Here is a 16,075-nt window from a genome sequence, read left to right on the forward strand (position 1 = left end):
TAGGCAGAGCTACCAGACAAGGAGAATTCTGGGAAGAGGAATGCAGAGAGTGAGTCTCCAGGGAAGACACCATGTAGCTGCTGAGGAGGCAAGAGACCTGGGCACCTCCAGTAAGCCAAGTCCATGTGGAAACACAGAGATTATTAGAAATGGGCTAATAATTCAGAGAGAGCTAGCCAATAAGAAGCCTGAGCTATAGGCCAAGTGGTTTACAATATAAGCCTCTGTGTATTTATTTGGGACTGAAGGAGGTGGGATCAGGCTGAACAGAAACTTTCACCTATAGCTTTCCATCCTCCTGCCTCAGCCTCCTGAGTGCTGGGATTGCAGTAATGCTCCTGTACTCCGTCAGGATTGTTGGGGGTTTTGAGAAGGCAGTTAGATTTCAGCACTAACTGAAAACCTGTCAGGTAAGAGGAATCTGCAGCCTTGAGGAGGAGGGTCCTTCAGAAATGGGTTGCAGAGCTGAAGGGACCATCGTTCCTCAGACTTCCCAAGATCCTCCACTAAATCCCGCCCTCTCCCCAACCTCCCTCAACCTCAGCTTCCTCCTGGAACTCTAGACCTAAACTCAGATGTCCTCACTATTCTGACTAATGGCCCTATCCCTCTATCCCTCACCATCGGTCCCCTGACCATCCCAACCTGTGTACTTCTCTGAACCCTGTGAGACAAACACCCCCTCCCTAGCCACCCCTCAGCCTAGTCTTCAGCCCTAGAAACCCACCCAACCCATCCCACTCCAGGCCTGACAAAGGTGAGCTAAACCCTCCCACCGCCTTCAGGACCAGGTCTCCTCCCCATTGTCGGAGCTCAGGCCTGCTCACTGTCAGGCCCCACGAGCAGCAGCGGCTGAGAGTTCTTGCCCTTGTCGTGCCAGCACACGTCAAAGAAAGGGTACACCGGCCCCGGCAGGCGCTCGTGGAAGGAAAAGAGGGGTGCAAGCGCGTCGGCGTCGCTCGCATCATAGAAAGCTAGTACACCATCGGCGAAGCTCAGGTAGAGGCCGATGCGCGCCGGGCGCCTCTCGGTGGTGCGCAGTGCCCGCGGCTCCTTGGCCTCCACGTGCGCCTCCAGGACCTTGCCATCGCGCAGGCCGAGCAGCCACAGGCCCTGGGACGGCACCGCGTGCAGCCGGCCACGGCGGGGAGCGTCAGCCGCCATCACTCCCAGAGCCCAGCGCGGCTTGTCGCCCACCTCAACCTCCCAGTAGTGCTCGCCCTGGGACAGCAGCTGCTGAGCCACCACGGCCACCGCCTTGTCGAACTGGCACGCGTCTTCTCCCGCTGGCGGCGCCTTCTGCTCCGAGCACTCCACGCGGCGACCAGACGAGGACACGACCAGGCTCGGGTGCGCAGAGCTGGGATCAAAAGTCAGTTCCTCCAGCGCTGCCGAACAGACAATGGTCAGGCTGGCTCTGCGGAGCCTTCCTGATCCCAGCCAAGTTAGGGACCTTAGACCCCTCTCACCCTCCCCACGTTTGCTCAGTGAGACACGTGGTGGGCAGGACTGGGGAATACCAAATGAGTGGTGTTTTCTGAAGCCCACAAAAAACGCCCAAGACCCAGAACAGGAGCCAGGAAGCCCGGTTCTGTCTGTCTTGATATAACCTCTGAGCCTTAAAAGTTTTTAATAAACCAGGGCACAGAGGTTAAGATCACTGGCTGCTCTTCCAGAGATCCTGAGTTCAATTTCCAGCAACCAAATGGTAGCTCACTACCCTCTATAATGGGATCTGATGCCCTCTTCTGGCCTGCAGGTGAACATGAAGGCAGCATTCACATGTTTTATATATATTGTTTTTAAGAGTCTTGAATAAACCAGAGTTATTTTCATTCTCACCCCACCTCGACCAGAGGCAGTAAAGGCTGGAAAGCTGTGTGTGTGTGTGTGTGTGTGTGTGTGTGTGTGTGTGTGTGTGTGTGTGTGTGTGTGTGTGTGTGTGTGTGTGTGTGTCCTATGGGCACCTGGAAATGTTAGCTCCTAAGAGAGGAAGCTGAGCTGAGCTCTTGAATCCCAGCCTAAGGTTCCCAGAGGCAGTGTCAGATGCAGTATTGTGCCCAGAGTCCCAGGAACTCTGCCAAAACCTGTCCCAGCCAGCAGGAACCTTCATCTCTACAGTCAGAGAAGGACAAGAACTGGCCAAGGACCACACAGTCAGTGGCTCAGACCCTGCCACAGCAGCACTCCTGGGGTCAGCTGGGTGTTCTCCTTTGTCATTTACCACTATAAACTCCAGGCTCCAAGGAGGAATCTAAAAAGCAAAGAATATCTTCTTCCATGGCTTTCTGAGGTGGGGTTGAGAGGCCGCTCTCTGTGCCTTGGGCCTCCCTCCCCTACAGCTCCACAAACCCAGAGCCACCCCTCTGAGTACCTGGCATCAGCGCCCGGAACATCTTCCTCCACACCTGGAATTTGAAGTCATCTGAAATGACAGGCAGCTGGATATCCAGCCTTGCAGGTGGTGGTGACTCCGACAGGATCTTCTGCAGCCTGGGTACAGAAGGGTAGAGAGGTTGGGGGCTGGGGGCAAAAGGAACTACTCCAGGGACAAGAGGACACAGGCTATGGGAGAGGGGCTTTCAATATCCCCACATCACACCCCTGCCATAAACTGTTGCCCTGAAATTTCTGTTTGGGAATATGGAAAAAACTCTGGAAGTGGATGAAGACGACAACTGTACAATGTGAATATATAAGGTACAATTGAATATAAATGTACTCTCTGAAATCTTAAGCCTGCCATGGTGATCCATGCCAATAATTCTAGCATTTGAGAGGCTAAAATCATTAGTTCCCACCGGGTATTGGTGGTGCACGCCTTTAATCCCAGCACTCAGGAGGCAGAGGCAGGCAGATCTCTGTGAGTTCGAGACCAGCCTGGTCTACAGAGCGAGTTCCAGGATAGCCTCCAAAACAATACAGAGAAACCCTGTCTCAAAAACCAAAAAACAAGCAAGCAAAAAAATAAAAAAGATCATTAGTTCCAGGTCTGCCTGCCTACTTTGTGAGTTCAAGGCCAGCCCGCATGTGCAATGTTATTTCCCCAACTCCTGTCCATTCCTCCAGGATCCAACTTCAATGTCCGTTCTTCTGGGAAGTCTCCTTTGGCTTCCCTTTTCCCTCCCAGCAATCCTGAAATGATACCTGTGCCTGTTCACATCTATGGCACCAGTATATGCGGTCCCCAGGAGTAAGGACCGAGGCTGTTTCATTTCTGTGTTCAACACAAAGTGCACAGAAATGGTCACTAGCTGAGCGAAGTGAGAAGCACGTTTTTAGCAGAGGGTGTCCCTGGAAGACTGGTGTAAGCAAGTTCAGCAAGAGAAAGGCACAGCTTCTCACCTGCTGGTCACCAGGCAGTGTTTCTGGAGAAAGAGAAAACAAGAGTGGAGATAAAGCAGGGAGGAGGGACTCTGGGAGTTCTAACCGTGAAGCAGACAGCCAAGGATGCGTGTGGGGTCAGAAAGATCAGGAAAGCCAAAAGGACCCGGGACTCAAAGCCACTCTTGGGTATTAACTTTTATGTGAGCATAAAAAGGTGCCCTTCCTTATCCCAGAGACATACTTCCACCTGTTACAAGACTGTCCTAGTAGACATACAAGCCTATACCACTTAGGACATGAATGGTTCCATTTAGACACTTATGCACCATATAACCGGAGACCCAACTCTGACATGAAGTCCTAGCTTATCCCTTCACTTCTATGGGCTTCGGGGTCCCCATATGACAAGAGGCTGAGTCTCTGGAACCTGAGCCACGGCCAGGAGGCAGGGAGGGGCAGACGTGCAGTGCTCACCATAAGGAACTCTGTCTGTGGCTTGTCAGCCACCTCCTCCAGCACCTTCTCCATCTGCCGCAGTTGCTCCAGGTAAGAGTTCAGGCTCGACAGCTCCCGCCGCAAGGCGACCCCAGCCTCACCCCGAACTCTCTCTGCTTCACGGTCCAAGGAACTTTCTAGGGCAGCCAGGAACACCCGCATCTTCCCCAGCTGCTCCCCTACAGCTCCCCGGAAGTGCCGCACTGTCTCCTGAGATAGGGATGAGAAGATTCTTGCCCAGGGTTCCCAGGCCTGGTGCTACAGTCCCAAGGCTCTGCCACCCTCAGCCCCTCACCTCCACCTCCGCCAGCTGATGCTCCAGCACGGCCACACTTTTCTCCTTCCGCATGCATGCCTCCTGCAGCTGTAGTCTCTGTTGTGGAAGCTGTGTCTACGGGACAGGATAAAAGAGATACTAGGAGTACCACCCCAAAACAACAGCCCCCTTATCTGGATGTCAAAGCCAGCTCCTTCTCCAGCCTCTGCTCAGTCTCCAGTCCATTTGCATGCCTCCGGGCCTGACCACACTTCCTCCTAGTACCTTTGCCTGCCCATCGCCGTGGTCTATTTTCTTAACTCCCCGCTGACCTTACTTTCCCCACCCCCAGCCCCAAGCCGCTAACCCCGGCCTAGGTCCTTGCAAGGATCCAAACCCAAGGTCACCAGCAGCCTATAAGTATAGCACGGGGCACACAGCATGAGTGGGGCTGTGTGAAAGAAGAAATGAAACTGGGCGCGATAGTGCATTCTGTAGCCCCAGCACTCGGAGGACTGAGGCAGGAGGATCACAAATTTGAGGTCAGCCTGAGCTACCCAATAATACCTTGTCTCAGAGGAGAAGTAAAGAAGGAAGGGGAAGGGGAGGAGAAAGAAAGGGAAAGAGGGGGAGGAGGGAGGAGGAGGGGTCCAATCATTCCTTCCTGGGTTTCCTCCCTTACTGGAAAATCCAGGCCCAGAGAGCCTGGTGCCCTAGTCAGCCTCCTTACATCCGGTGGGCCCTGAGAACAGAAAATGCAATGTGCATACCTGCTATGAGTCAGCTGAACCCCGCGGGCTGGTTAGGGACCCCTGAAGCACAAACACGGAAGAGCTTTTAAAGCTCCCTGCCACACTAACAACCATTGTAATGAGATCTGGTGCCCTCTTCTGGTGTGCAGGTATGCGTGCAGATAGAGCACTCATATACATAAATAAATCTTTAAAAAATTTTTAAAAAGGTCCTTGCCACAGTCACCACTGCCTTCTCACCGCCCTTACTCCCATCCGTTTCCTCAGTTTCCTCCTCTGCAGAATGGGAACAGACACCTGCCTGCTTCAACTAAGTGACACCTCCCGTGGGGAAACTGAAGATGGGCGGTGTCTGCTCAGGAATGCTCCCCCAGAGGAAGCCATGGGACTGAACCAAACACTCCCGGCTAGCCGCCAGATAAGTCTCTGCCTCAGGTGTCCTCTCCTGAGGCCAGCCTGATTGCTTTGGGTGCCTGCAGCCAGAGGTTCGAGGGGCTGAGCCTTGGCAAGCAAGTGTCATCTGGAGAGCCTGGTGGCTGGCTGAAGAAGATCAAGCTTGAAGCTGGTGGCGCTCCTGAGGACAGTCAACACATCCTGGGAGGGGAGAGGAACTTGGGCCACTGGATGCCACCAAACTCACCAACAGGCCCGTCGCCTTCTACTTCAAGGACTACAGTGCCAACCCCACAGCAACCATGCTGCGGAACGTGGGTATGCAGGAATGGGCGGCACAGCTTCGAGGTGCAGTGTGAGCCCCCAATACTGAGAAACTCAGAAAACCACTCTGAGTCTGCAAAGCGCATCCCTGACCCAAGCCCTCTGACTTGCCTAAACTCCAGGCATCACGTCCCAGAGCCTTCCGTCTTCCTCCTTTGTCTCTTTTCTAGGGTCTCCTTCTTCAGACCTCCTAAGGCTTAGGGCTGGGCTGATGCAGGTCACTGAGCCTGGAGCTCCACATCTGCCCTTTAAAAGTTCCCAGAAGGGCTGGAGAGATGACTCAGAGGTTAAGAGCACTGACTGCTCTTCCAGAGGTCCTGAGTTCAATTCCCAGCAACCACATGGTGGCTCACAACCATCTGTAATGAGATCTGTGCCCTCTTCTTGATGCATGGTGGCATACAAGTAAGAATACTGTATACATAATAAAAAAGTAAATCTTTTAAAACGGGAGAAAAGCAATGCCTCTGGGGCAATGGAAGGCAATGGCAGCAGCTTCACCAGACTGAAGAAAGACCACTCCAGACCCTACCTCCTCCCGGGACCTCTGCATCGGTTCGCTTTTTCACAGCCTAATAAATGCTTAATAGCAGACTTCTCTGGACCAAATGGGCACATATCTGCTAGTATCTGCATGCATGTAATTTGTGATATGCATGGCCTTAAGGAGCTTGTATACCTGACATGTTTGTTAAACTATAATTGGATATTTTTCCTGGTGCAACCTCCGGAGAGCAAGACTGTGTAAGGGCTGTATTATAGCTCCAACTAGAACAACAGCCTGAACTGGCGTCTCGGTACTACCTACCCACCGTGAGCCTCGACCAGATAGATGTGCCTTGCCCTTCCCACATCACTCTGGAACGTCAGGCTCACACAAGTTTAGCAGCTTCAGGGATGAGTGGACCTCTGTCATGCACAGTACGCAACTGGACAGCCGGGTTGGGGGCTCCTGGTCTCACCTTTAACGTGCTGTCACTAGTCTTACCAGGTACTCCACCCCGCAAACATGCCAATCTAGCAGTTCCATCCAATTCACCCAAGAGCGCGTGGGCGGCAGGCAACCTGCCAGGCACACCACGGTTTCGTCAGATCCCCATTGGGCTTTCTAGGCTTGCTGGAGGACTTCAGTCAGGCAAGCACTATTCTGCACGAGGCTCCCAACGGGTTCCTGTGGGCTCTGCTCAGCTAAAAGGCTCCTGTGGCCTTTTGGCCACCTCCCCTGGCCACCAAGTCCCGCCCACCCTACTTTAGCAGTCCGGATGCCTATCTATCCCCTGAAGCTCATAAAGCAAATCACCGCAGCGGTCGGTCGGTCTTCCCATGGTCAGACCCCGCTCTAGTCGACCAGTGCCACCCCGACCCCTGCTGGGTCCCTCACCTTGAGGCGTGCGTGGGCTTCAGCGGCAGGCAGAAGACGGTGGCCACGGTGAGAACCGAGCGAGGCACACACACCACACACAAGCGTGCTATCTTGCTCGCAGTAGATGCTCAGTGGATCCAGGTGTTCCTCGCAGTGGCCTTGGGGTACTTGGGCCAGACTCTCCACAAGACGTGCCAGCTGCAAATTAGTGCTGAGCGCTTGAGGTCTCGTAGGTGCCTGGCAGCAGGGACAGGGCACTGTGCCATCAGTGGCAGGCTCGCCTGCAACGCGGCCCAGGCAGGCACGGCAGAAACTATGGCCGCACTCAGCGGTCACTGGCGCATCGAACAGCATCAGGCACAGTGGGCAGGACAGTTCCTGGCGCAGGAGGCCTGGTGCAGCCGACATGGTGAGCCTGGGAAGAGGAGTCTGTCAGAGATACCCAAAGACCGAATTCCTGCTCAACCGCACACTGGGTCTGTGGTCCCGCAGCCTATGACTAACTACCTTATATCCCATACTGGAAAAGACTCTGGTTATGGCCAATGGACAAAGGGGATTTTAGTGTCATCCCAAAAGCAGTGTTTATTGCCATTCTCAGCCCAGATAAAAACAAATGTGATCCAATTGGGCCTTTATCAACCCCAGCTTCTAGACATGACCCGGTCCATTCTCCTTGCTCCCGATTTAGCCCAGGCTTCAGCCTCTGATCTAGATCTGGGTCCCAGCTCCTCTGGAATTATCCAGAACCCCCTCCCCAACTGTCCTCCCCACTGACCTCTCTAGCATAGCCAGCCCGACCCTCTTCCCACATCTCCAGGCCCACCGCACTCACAGATCTGGTGGGAGAACTCAGGCCAAAAAAAGATTCCCAGGAGGACCAGTCAAGGGTAGGCCTAACAGCAGGGTGATCCAAGCTGTGTCCAGAGACGGCAAGCAGCAGGCTCCAGGCAAGGACACTCAGAGCCAGATGGCAGTGGGTGGACTAAACCGGTGACCAGCACACACTGAGCAGAGGACAGACCCTCCCACATAGTGCAGTGGCCCAAGAACTATATTTAGCTGCCCTGCCCGTTCCCTCCCACCACTTCTGGAAACTGTTCTAAAAGTGAAGCGTGAGTCGTCAACAGGCAGACATCTCATGCCCAGGCCACCTGTCCTGACCCATCCATGCCCTCTCCTCAGGCTGGGGTAGCACTTAAAATCAGCGGGGAAACAGGAGACACACACAGAAGACAGCTCTCACTTCCACACTCTCTGGCCTCCTTCCTTCTTTTTCTTTTTTCTTTTTGTTTGTTTGTTTGCTTGCTTGCTTAGTTGTTTTTTGAGACAGGGGTTACTCTGTGTAGCTTTGGAGCCTGTCCTAGAACTCTCTCTGTAGACCAAGTTGGCCTCGAACTCAGAGATCCACCTGCTTCTGCCTCTCAAATGCTGGGATTAAAGGCGTGCGCCACCAGCCACCACCACCCAGCTGCTTCCTTCTTTTTGTCTGCAGTTAATTAACCTACTCATTTCCCAAGTTGGCCATTTATCAAACCACACTATCAATAACACTGACAGAAGGCAGGATATCCCTAAACCCTGAAAAGTTTTCATCTTCCATAGCTAAGGTGAGGGTATTTCCTTCCCAAATGCTTGAAGAAGGAATGACAGGTAGTTATTTGAATGAACTGAAGCCAGAGCTGCAGCTCAGAGCTGGGGCCTGTTCCAGGAGCACCACGGTTTCTCACTCACATGCTTATCTTTCAAATGTCAGTATAAATTTCAATCAGAGTAAAAAATCAAAGTCTTCCTTATGGCCTACAATTTATATCCTGCTGGCCCCGTTCATTGCTCTCACCTGGGTGTCTTTCCCCTCCCACTTGTTCCTCAAGGACTTTGCTCTTGCCACCCTCCTGCCTAGAAAGTTCTTTCAACCCCAGACATTGTAAGACTCTTGTCCTTTTCTCCTCAGATCTTCTCTCAATGTCAACAAGCTCCTAGGCTTTTTAATTCCTGAGTGTCATCGTGCTGCCCTATAGTAACGATACAATATTCTCTCACTGTCTTTAAATTTAAAGTGCTGGGCTAGGGGGATTTGGCTCAATGGTTAAGAGCACTGTCTGCTCCTCCAGAGGACCTGGGTTCTGTTCCCAGCACCTACTTGGTGGCTCACCACCATCTATACACCCTCTTCTGACCTCGGTGGGCACCAGGCACAAAATGCACATAAACATACATACAGGCAAAACACCCATATACATAAAATAAAATAAATTTTAAACCATTTTAAAAAAATAATTAGAGCCGGGCGTTGGTGGCGCACACCTTTAATCCCAGCACTCCGGAGGCAGAGGCAGGCGGATCTCTGTGAGTTCGAGACCAGCCTGGACTACCAAGCGAGTTCCAGGACAGCTTCCAAAGCCACAGAGAAACCCTGTCACAAAAAACCAAAAAAAAAAATATTTAGAGCAAGAGGTTGGGGGTGGAGGCTCAGAGGTTAAGAGCACTGGCTGCTCTTCCAGAAGTCTTGATTTCAATTCCCAGAAACCACACGGTGGCTCACAACCATCTATAATGAGATCTGCTGCCCTCTTCTGTTGTACAGGCATATATGCAGGCAGAACACTGTACACATAATAAGTAAATAAATCTAAAACAAAAAAGAGGCTGGTATGGGGTGACTATGCCTGAGAAGCTGAGGCAAGAGGATCAAGATGTTGTGGAGCATTAGTTTAAGATGTGTTACATTGTTTCTGCTGTGGACATTTGTTTAGTGATGCAAAGATGTGTTGCATTCTTTTATGTTGCATTTGACTCTATAAAGCTGTGTTACTTTGCCTGTTTAAAATACCTGATTGGAAGCAGGGCAGTGGTGGCACACACCTTTAAGCCCAGCACTGGAGGCAGAGGCAGGTGAATCTCATTGAGTTCAAGGCCAGCCTTGAACTGGTCTACAAAATGAGTTCCAGGACAGGCCCCAAAGCTACAAAGAAACCCTGTAATAAATAAATAAATAAATAAATAAATAAATAAAAAATAAAACCCGATTGGTCTTGTAGATGAACAGCCAATAGCTAGGCTGGAGAGAGAAATGGACAGGGCTTTCAGGCAGAGAGAATAAATAGGAGGAGAAATCTAGGCTCGAGAGAAATTCGAGGAGGAATTCAAGGAGCTAGAAAAGGAGGAGAGAAGAATGCCAGCCACAGAGTAAAAAGGAAAGAAAGACATATAGAATAAAGAAAGGTAAAAAACACCAATGACAAAATGTAGTGAAAGAGAAATAGGATAATTTAAGAAAAGTTGGCAAGAATCAAGCCAAGCTAAGTAAGAATAAGTCTCTGTGTATTTATTTGGGAGATGGACAGTAGGTTCCTAAAGAGTAAAAAAACAAACTAACTACATTATGGAGCCCCACACTGGGCACCTATATGGTTTTGCACTCAATACAGTGGCTACTACACCTTAAGCAATTGCTGTCCTAACTGGCTATTGCAACTCTTCAGTGGCTCTGTCACAGCTGCTAAATTTAAACTTTGTCTAAATCTCTCTTTCTATAGAACTCAGGATTCAAGGTTTGAGGAGAAATCCTGCTGGCTCAGAGAGTCTGAATAGCAAGTAACTAACCTTCTTTCCTTGCTTGAGTCTCCTGAAAAAAAGGCCATCTTTCTGCTCAGTCCCCACAAAAGGACCCCTTCTACACGTAGGTCTTCCTACTACTTCCTGTCCACTAGGCCTAACTCAGCCCCCTGACCCCCAGGCTAATTTTGCTTAATAAAACAAGTGTAACACATCTTTGCATCATTAACAAAGGCAGCAGAAACAAATGTAACACACCTCTACACAGTTAAAATAATATTCCACAATATATTAAAGATAATATATACATATATTAAAGAGAACCAAGCAGCTGTAGCACACACCTTTAATCCCAGCACTCGGGAGGCAGAGGCATGTGAATCTCTGAGTTCCAGGAGAGCCAGGGCTACACAGAGAAACCCTGTCTCAAAAACCAAAAAAAATTATAGCAAAAAAGCCGGCTCTGGTGGTCATCCGTAATCCGGCACTCAGAAGGGAAAGGCAGGAAGACCATAAGTTCCAGGACATCAGGACTGCAGCAAGACCCTGTGTATAAGTAAGCAAATGAAGTATAGCAGAATTATTTGAGGTTTTTTCTTTTGTTTTTAATTTTCAGTTTTGGCTTCTTTTGTTGTTGTTGTGTTTTGTTTAGCTCTTTGAGACAGTGTGTCACGCAGCCCAAGCTGCCCTCAAACTCTCTACAGACCAGAGACTGGCCTTGAACTCCTGGTCCTCCTGCCTCCACTACCTAAGTGCTGGGATCACAGGTATGCACTGCCATGCCGAGAAAGTGTGTCCCTCTTATAGACACAGGAAATCTCTCATTCATGTGGTCCGCTGGAGAGCTGGCTCAGAGGCTAAGACCACTTGTTGCTCTGCTCTCACAGTAGAGCCAAGTTTGGTTCCCAGCACCCACATGGTGGCTCCCATCATCCATAACATCAGTTTCAGGGGATCTAACACATCTTTCTGACTTCTGAAGGCAGGCATACACATGGGACACATACATACATGCAGGCAAGACTTCCATATACATAAGCTAGAATAAATAAATCTAAAAAATGTGCGCCCTCGACTCCAGCATGACACACAAAAAGAGAAAGAACAACAGTCTTGCCAAAAAAAAAAAAAAAAGGCCACAGCATGGGCTATAGAGATGGCTCAAGAGCTAGGCACTTGCTCTTCAAGAGAGCCCAAATTCAACCCCTGGCACCCACATCCAGTAGTTCACAATTGCCATAGCTCCAGCTCCAGGGGAATCTGATGCTCCCTTCTAGCCTCAGTGGGCACCTGCATGCATACACACAAACACACAGAGACATAGAAATAAAAAGTCAAAAGTTTTTAAGACACTAAGGTAGCACACCCAAAATGCCCCCTCTCTGCTGGGTAAACTGTGCCCTGTATGAACTGTGCCATTCAGAGCACACTAGGGACTACAGGCGTCATGAACACTTCCAAAGTGAGGATCTCCACTGCGCATGTGCTTCCCAAGCTCTAGGTGCAGCGGCATTACTGTGAGTTACGTCATCCACTGCAAGGTATTCGGGAATGATCTTGGGAAGGCCCAGGACCCACAGCCTATGAAAAGAACTGATTGCCGGGGCAGGGAGTGGAGCTGGGGGGACACGACACCCAAATAAAATGAAAACTATAGGAATATTCAGGGCGGGGCTGGAGAGATGGCTCAGCGGTTAAGAGCACTGGCTGCTCTTTCAGAGGATCCGAGTTCAATTCCCAGCACCCATATGGTGGCTCACAACTGTTTGTAACCTAGGTGTCGGGGGACCTGACATTCCCACTGGACATACATGCAGGCATGCTCATAAAATAAAAATTAAAAAGAAAAGAATATTCAGGGCAAAGAAGAAATCTCACTCACATTTTTATATGTGAGAGAGATTTAGTCTTCATTCCCAAGAGCACAAATGATACTACTGCTTTGCATGTAGGCTTCATGCATATTTGGGTCACATTATCATTCATGTGATAAATGAAGAAACCTAGTTTCCCACAAGTCATATATTTTCAATTCATCAGAATATCTGCTATGTATCTAACTTTAAACTTTTTAAGATTTCTATTCTAGGAATGAGTGTTTTTCCTGCATATATGTATATGTACCACGTTCATGTCTGATACCCACAGAGTTACCCATAGAAGTTACAGATGGCAGCTAGGGCTAGCAGCCTGGAATTTATGCTCCCTGTGTCTCCACATTGCGTGTATTGGCATTATGACCATGACCGTTTGTTTTGAGACTGACTTTGAACTCATCATCCTGCCTTAGCCCCCTGCCAATAGCTGTGACTACAGATGAGCCACAGCTGACAGTCCCAGGTCTTCCCAACCCTTCCTTCTCTCCTTTTTCTGTATGACAGTTATCATCATTTAACACGTAATACACTTGACTTGCTGGTTCATTGTCTTCTGCTAGAATATAAATTTTGCTCCATGCTTGTCTCTGGCTTAGAATAAAGTATATGGCACACTATTGTGGTGATATATTGATATATTGTGGTAATAAAGCCACCTTAGATCAGAATGCAAAGCCAGTCACACTGGACAGTTATAGAAGCTGGGCAGTGGTGGCTCACGCCTTTAATCCCGGGATTCAGGAGATAGAGGCAGATGGATCTCTGTGAGTTCAAGGCCACCCAGGGTTAGATGAGAGTGAATCAGTCTAAAAGAGAAACAGAGCTCATGTCTTTAATCCCAGCACTAGAGAGAATATAAGGAGCTCAGTGTAGTCTCAGGCAGCAGTCTGAGGCTTGGTGGGAAGAAGCACAGTCTGGAGATATAATCTGAGGTTGTGGATCACCCCTTCAGTCTCAGCACTGGTATCATGATCAATTACTATTCCAAAAATGAGTAAAGACAGAAACTATTTCCCATTTGGTCTCCCGGATTCAACCAGCTTTACTTAGTGTTGAGTTAGCTTTCCTCATCCCTCGCTCAACAAACGGCTCTCTCGCTCAGTCAAGAGTTTCTATTTTTAAATTCTGCTTCCTCTTCGGAAGCTCTCTGTCTTCTCCTGCCCCAGTCCCCTGGTGTCTCAGGCATGCTGTAATCCTAACCCCTGTTTGAAGCTGTCGTTCTTTTCAGGGAACTGAAAAGTCCAGGAAAGGTTTATTTCTCCTTTTCTCGTCATCTCTATGTCTCCAACTACCTTGCTGATACTTTGAATTGATCAGATTTGACCTGATGTCTGTAACAGGAAGGGTGTGGAGCAAATGTCTATTTGGAGCTGGTCACCAAAGCCACAAGCAGTTTCATTTAGGTTCAAAAAGTAACATCCAAATTTTTCATGTTATCTAGAATTTCCTTCACTGTCAAGTTGAGGTTAAAGATTCTAGATTTGATTCATCAATAGGAGTGTGTATCCAGGGCCAAAAAATGATGGAGATGAACTAGGTCTGTCCTTTGACCCATGAAAGAAACATTGTTTTAAGAAGGTTACAGTACAAGACAGAGAAAGAAGCCGTTCTAGGGGAGAAGGAGGGAAGCAGTGTTCCTGCTCCTTAAACTAAACTTTTACAAAGTCCCTGGGGTTCAGAGAAGAGGTCTCAATTTGCATCAAGGGAAAGTCTCCCAACAGCTAGAGTGGTAAATCCAATAAGTGAGCCATGTGCCTTGGCTCACACCTGAACCCCCAGCACTCAGGAAAAGAGCCACAAGTTTGAGGGTTATTCTGGTCTAGAAACTGAGACACTATCTGGGAGTGGTAGCACACACCTTTGGGGTGTTTTTGCTGGTTGGTTAGTTGAACTTTTTTTAAGACAGGGTTTTTTTTGTTTTGTTTTGCTTTGTTTTGTTTTGTTTTTGGGAGTGGTTTTTGAGACACAGTTTCCTTGTGAACTCACTCTGTAGACCAGGCTGGCCTCAAACTCAGAGATCTGCCTGCCTCTGCCTCCTGAGTGCTGGAGCAGTGACACACACTTTTAATCCCATCACTTGGGCAATCTCTGAATTTGAAGCCAGTTTAGAAGTGTACATAATGAGTTCCAGCACATCCAGAGCTACATAGGGAGACACTGTCTTGAGAGAGAGAGACAGAGACAGAGAGAGAGAACAAAAGAAAGAGAGAGGAAAAAATGGAAGGAAGAAAGAAGGAAGGAAGGTAAGATGCTATCTCAAAAACAAAAAAGGGGGGGCAGTTTAGTCTACATAATGAATTCCAGGACAGCCAGAGCTATATAGTGAGACACTGTCTCCAAGCAAACAAACAAAAAGTGAATGAGCAGTGAGCATTCCTTATGACTATGTGCAAAGAGAAGCAGAATCCCCAGCTGCTCCTGATACATACTCATCCTAACCCTGACATCACTAACTCACACTGAGTGCCCTGGGAAAATCACCTATGTCAATGGGCTTCAGCATCTTCAGCCACAACAGCAGAATGTGGCCAAGGTTCAGGGGATATCATGAGGATTAAAGAGGCCAAATAACCTGGGACAGCATCCAAGGCCTTAGAAAATGCTATCAGTCACTATTAAATTCAAATCCTGACCCCATCATCTCATTATGACCTTGTACAAGTCAGTTAATGATGGGGAAAGTCCTTCTGTGTATATGTAAATAAAGCACTGTTGGCCAATAGGGAAGCAAGATAGGTGGGACTAGGAATCTAGGAGGATTCTGGGAAATGTAGTAAAGAGAGTCATAGTGATGTGATCCCTGGAGGAGAGAACGCAAGTGTAGAGTTCTTGGAAAGATAAGTCCTTATAAAAATATTTATTAGCCGGACGTTGGTGGTGCACACCTTTAATCCCAGCACTCGGGAGGCAGAGGCAGGCGGATCTCTATGAGTTCGAGGCCAGCCTGGTCTACAGAGCGAGTTCCAGGACAGCCTCCAAAGCCACAGAGAAACCCTGTCTCGAAAAAACCAAAAAAAAAAAAAAAAAAAAAAAAAAGAAACCATAGCAAATGGCCAACAGCTTCATAATTACTATATTGTCTTGTGTGTTATTTCGGGGCTAAAGTGGCAACGGGACCCAGGTAGGATCCTGCAGCAAGTTAACCCAGCTTTCTCATGAATTTAAAATAGGAATTACATGTTATAATAAATATTATTATTATGAAGATTCAACAAGTTAGTTCTTTGGCCTTTGAGACAGGCTCTCATATTTGTTGGTTTCTCTGAGAGAGATCTACGAAGATCCAGGCTGGCCTCTACATATAGCCCTAGCCAACCTCAAACTCAGTATTCTCTGTCTGCCAATTGAGGATTACAGGTGTGAACCACCATACCTGGCAAGTACACAGAAAGTGTTCAACAAATGTTAGATATTGATATTACATGTTTTGGAATAGAATAATTTTTGACCATGTAAAGATGTGTTGCATTTATTTGTGCTGCAGATAATTGTTCAACTATGCAAAAGTGTGTTGCTTTTGTTTATGCTGCATTTAACTATGTAATGATGTGTTGCTGCTTCACCTTGCCTGCCTAAGGCACCTGATGGATCTAATAAAAAGCTGAACGGCCAATAGCTAGGCGGAGGAGGGATGGCGGGCCTGGAGAGAAGAGAGAAAAGGTGTGCTAGCCAGGGCCCAGCAAGCCAGGGGCCAGACAGACAGACACAGCAAGAAAGTAGAATAGACAGC

The 16,075-nt window shown here is 48.7% G+C and overlaps 1 protein-coding gene across 1 annotated transcript; it reads right to left on the reverse strand.

Moving 5' to 3' along the window:
* Nucleotides 1-733: 733 nt before the first annotated feature.
* Trim72 (tripartite motif containing 72) lies at nucleotides 734-8,178 on the reverse strand. The gene is made up of 7 exons (XM_005064324.4): nucleotides 7,746-8,178; nucleotides 6,929-7,325; nucleotides 4,118-4,213; nucleotides 3,802-4,032; nucleotides 3,346-3,368; nucleotides 2,375-2,493; nucleotides 734-1,388 (listed from the first exon to the last, which is right to left on the reverse strand). Exons 2-7 carry the CDS (start codon nucleotides 7,316-7,318, stop codon nucleotides 814-816), a joined length of 1,434 nt encoding a protein of 477 aa, XP_005064381.1. The 5' UTR covers nucleotides 7,319-7,325; nucleotides 7,746-8,178; the 3' UTR covers nucleotides 734-813.
* Between the last annotated feature and the right edge of the window lie 7,897 nt (nucleotides 8,179-16,075).

Source organism: Mesocricetus auratus, unplaced genomic scaffold (assembly GCF_017639785.1).
Source record: "Mesocricetus auratus isolate SY011 unplaced genomic scaffold, BCM_Maur_2.0 Super-Scaffold_4256, whole genome shotgun sequence".
Taxonomy (NCBI): Eukaryota; Metazoa; Chordata; class Mammalia; order Rodentia; family Cricetidae; genus Mesocricetus; species Mesocricetus auratus.

Bases quoted from the DNA above. Each gene is read 5' to 3' on its own strand.
- Trim72 (XM_005064324.4), bottom strand. From the start codon at position 7,318: ATGTCGGCTGCACCAGGCCTCCTGCGCCAGGAACTGTCCTGCCCACTG. The intron at 4,033-4,117 runs GTGAGGGGCTGA...TCCCTATCTCAG, and splicing joins ATCAGCTGGCGGAGGTGGAG to GAGACAGTGCGGCACTTCCG. The intron at 1,389-2,374 runs GTACTCAGAGGG...TCTGTTCGGCAG, and splicing joins GTTCCGGGCGCTGATGCCAG to CGCTGGAGGAACTGACTTTT.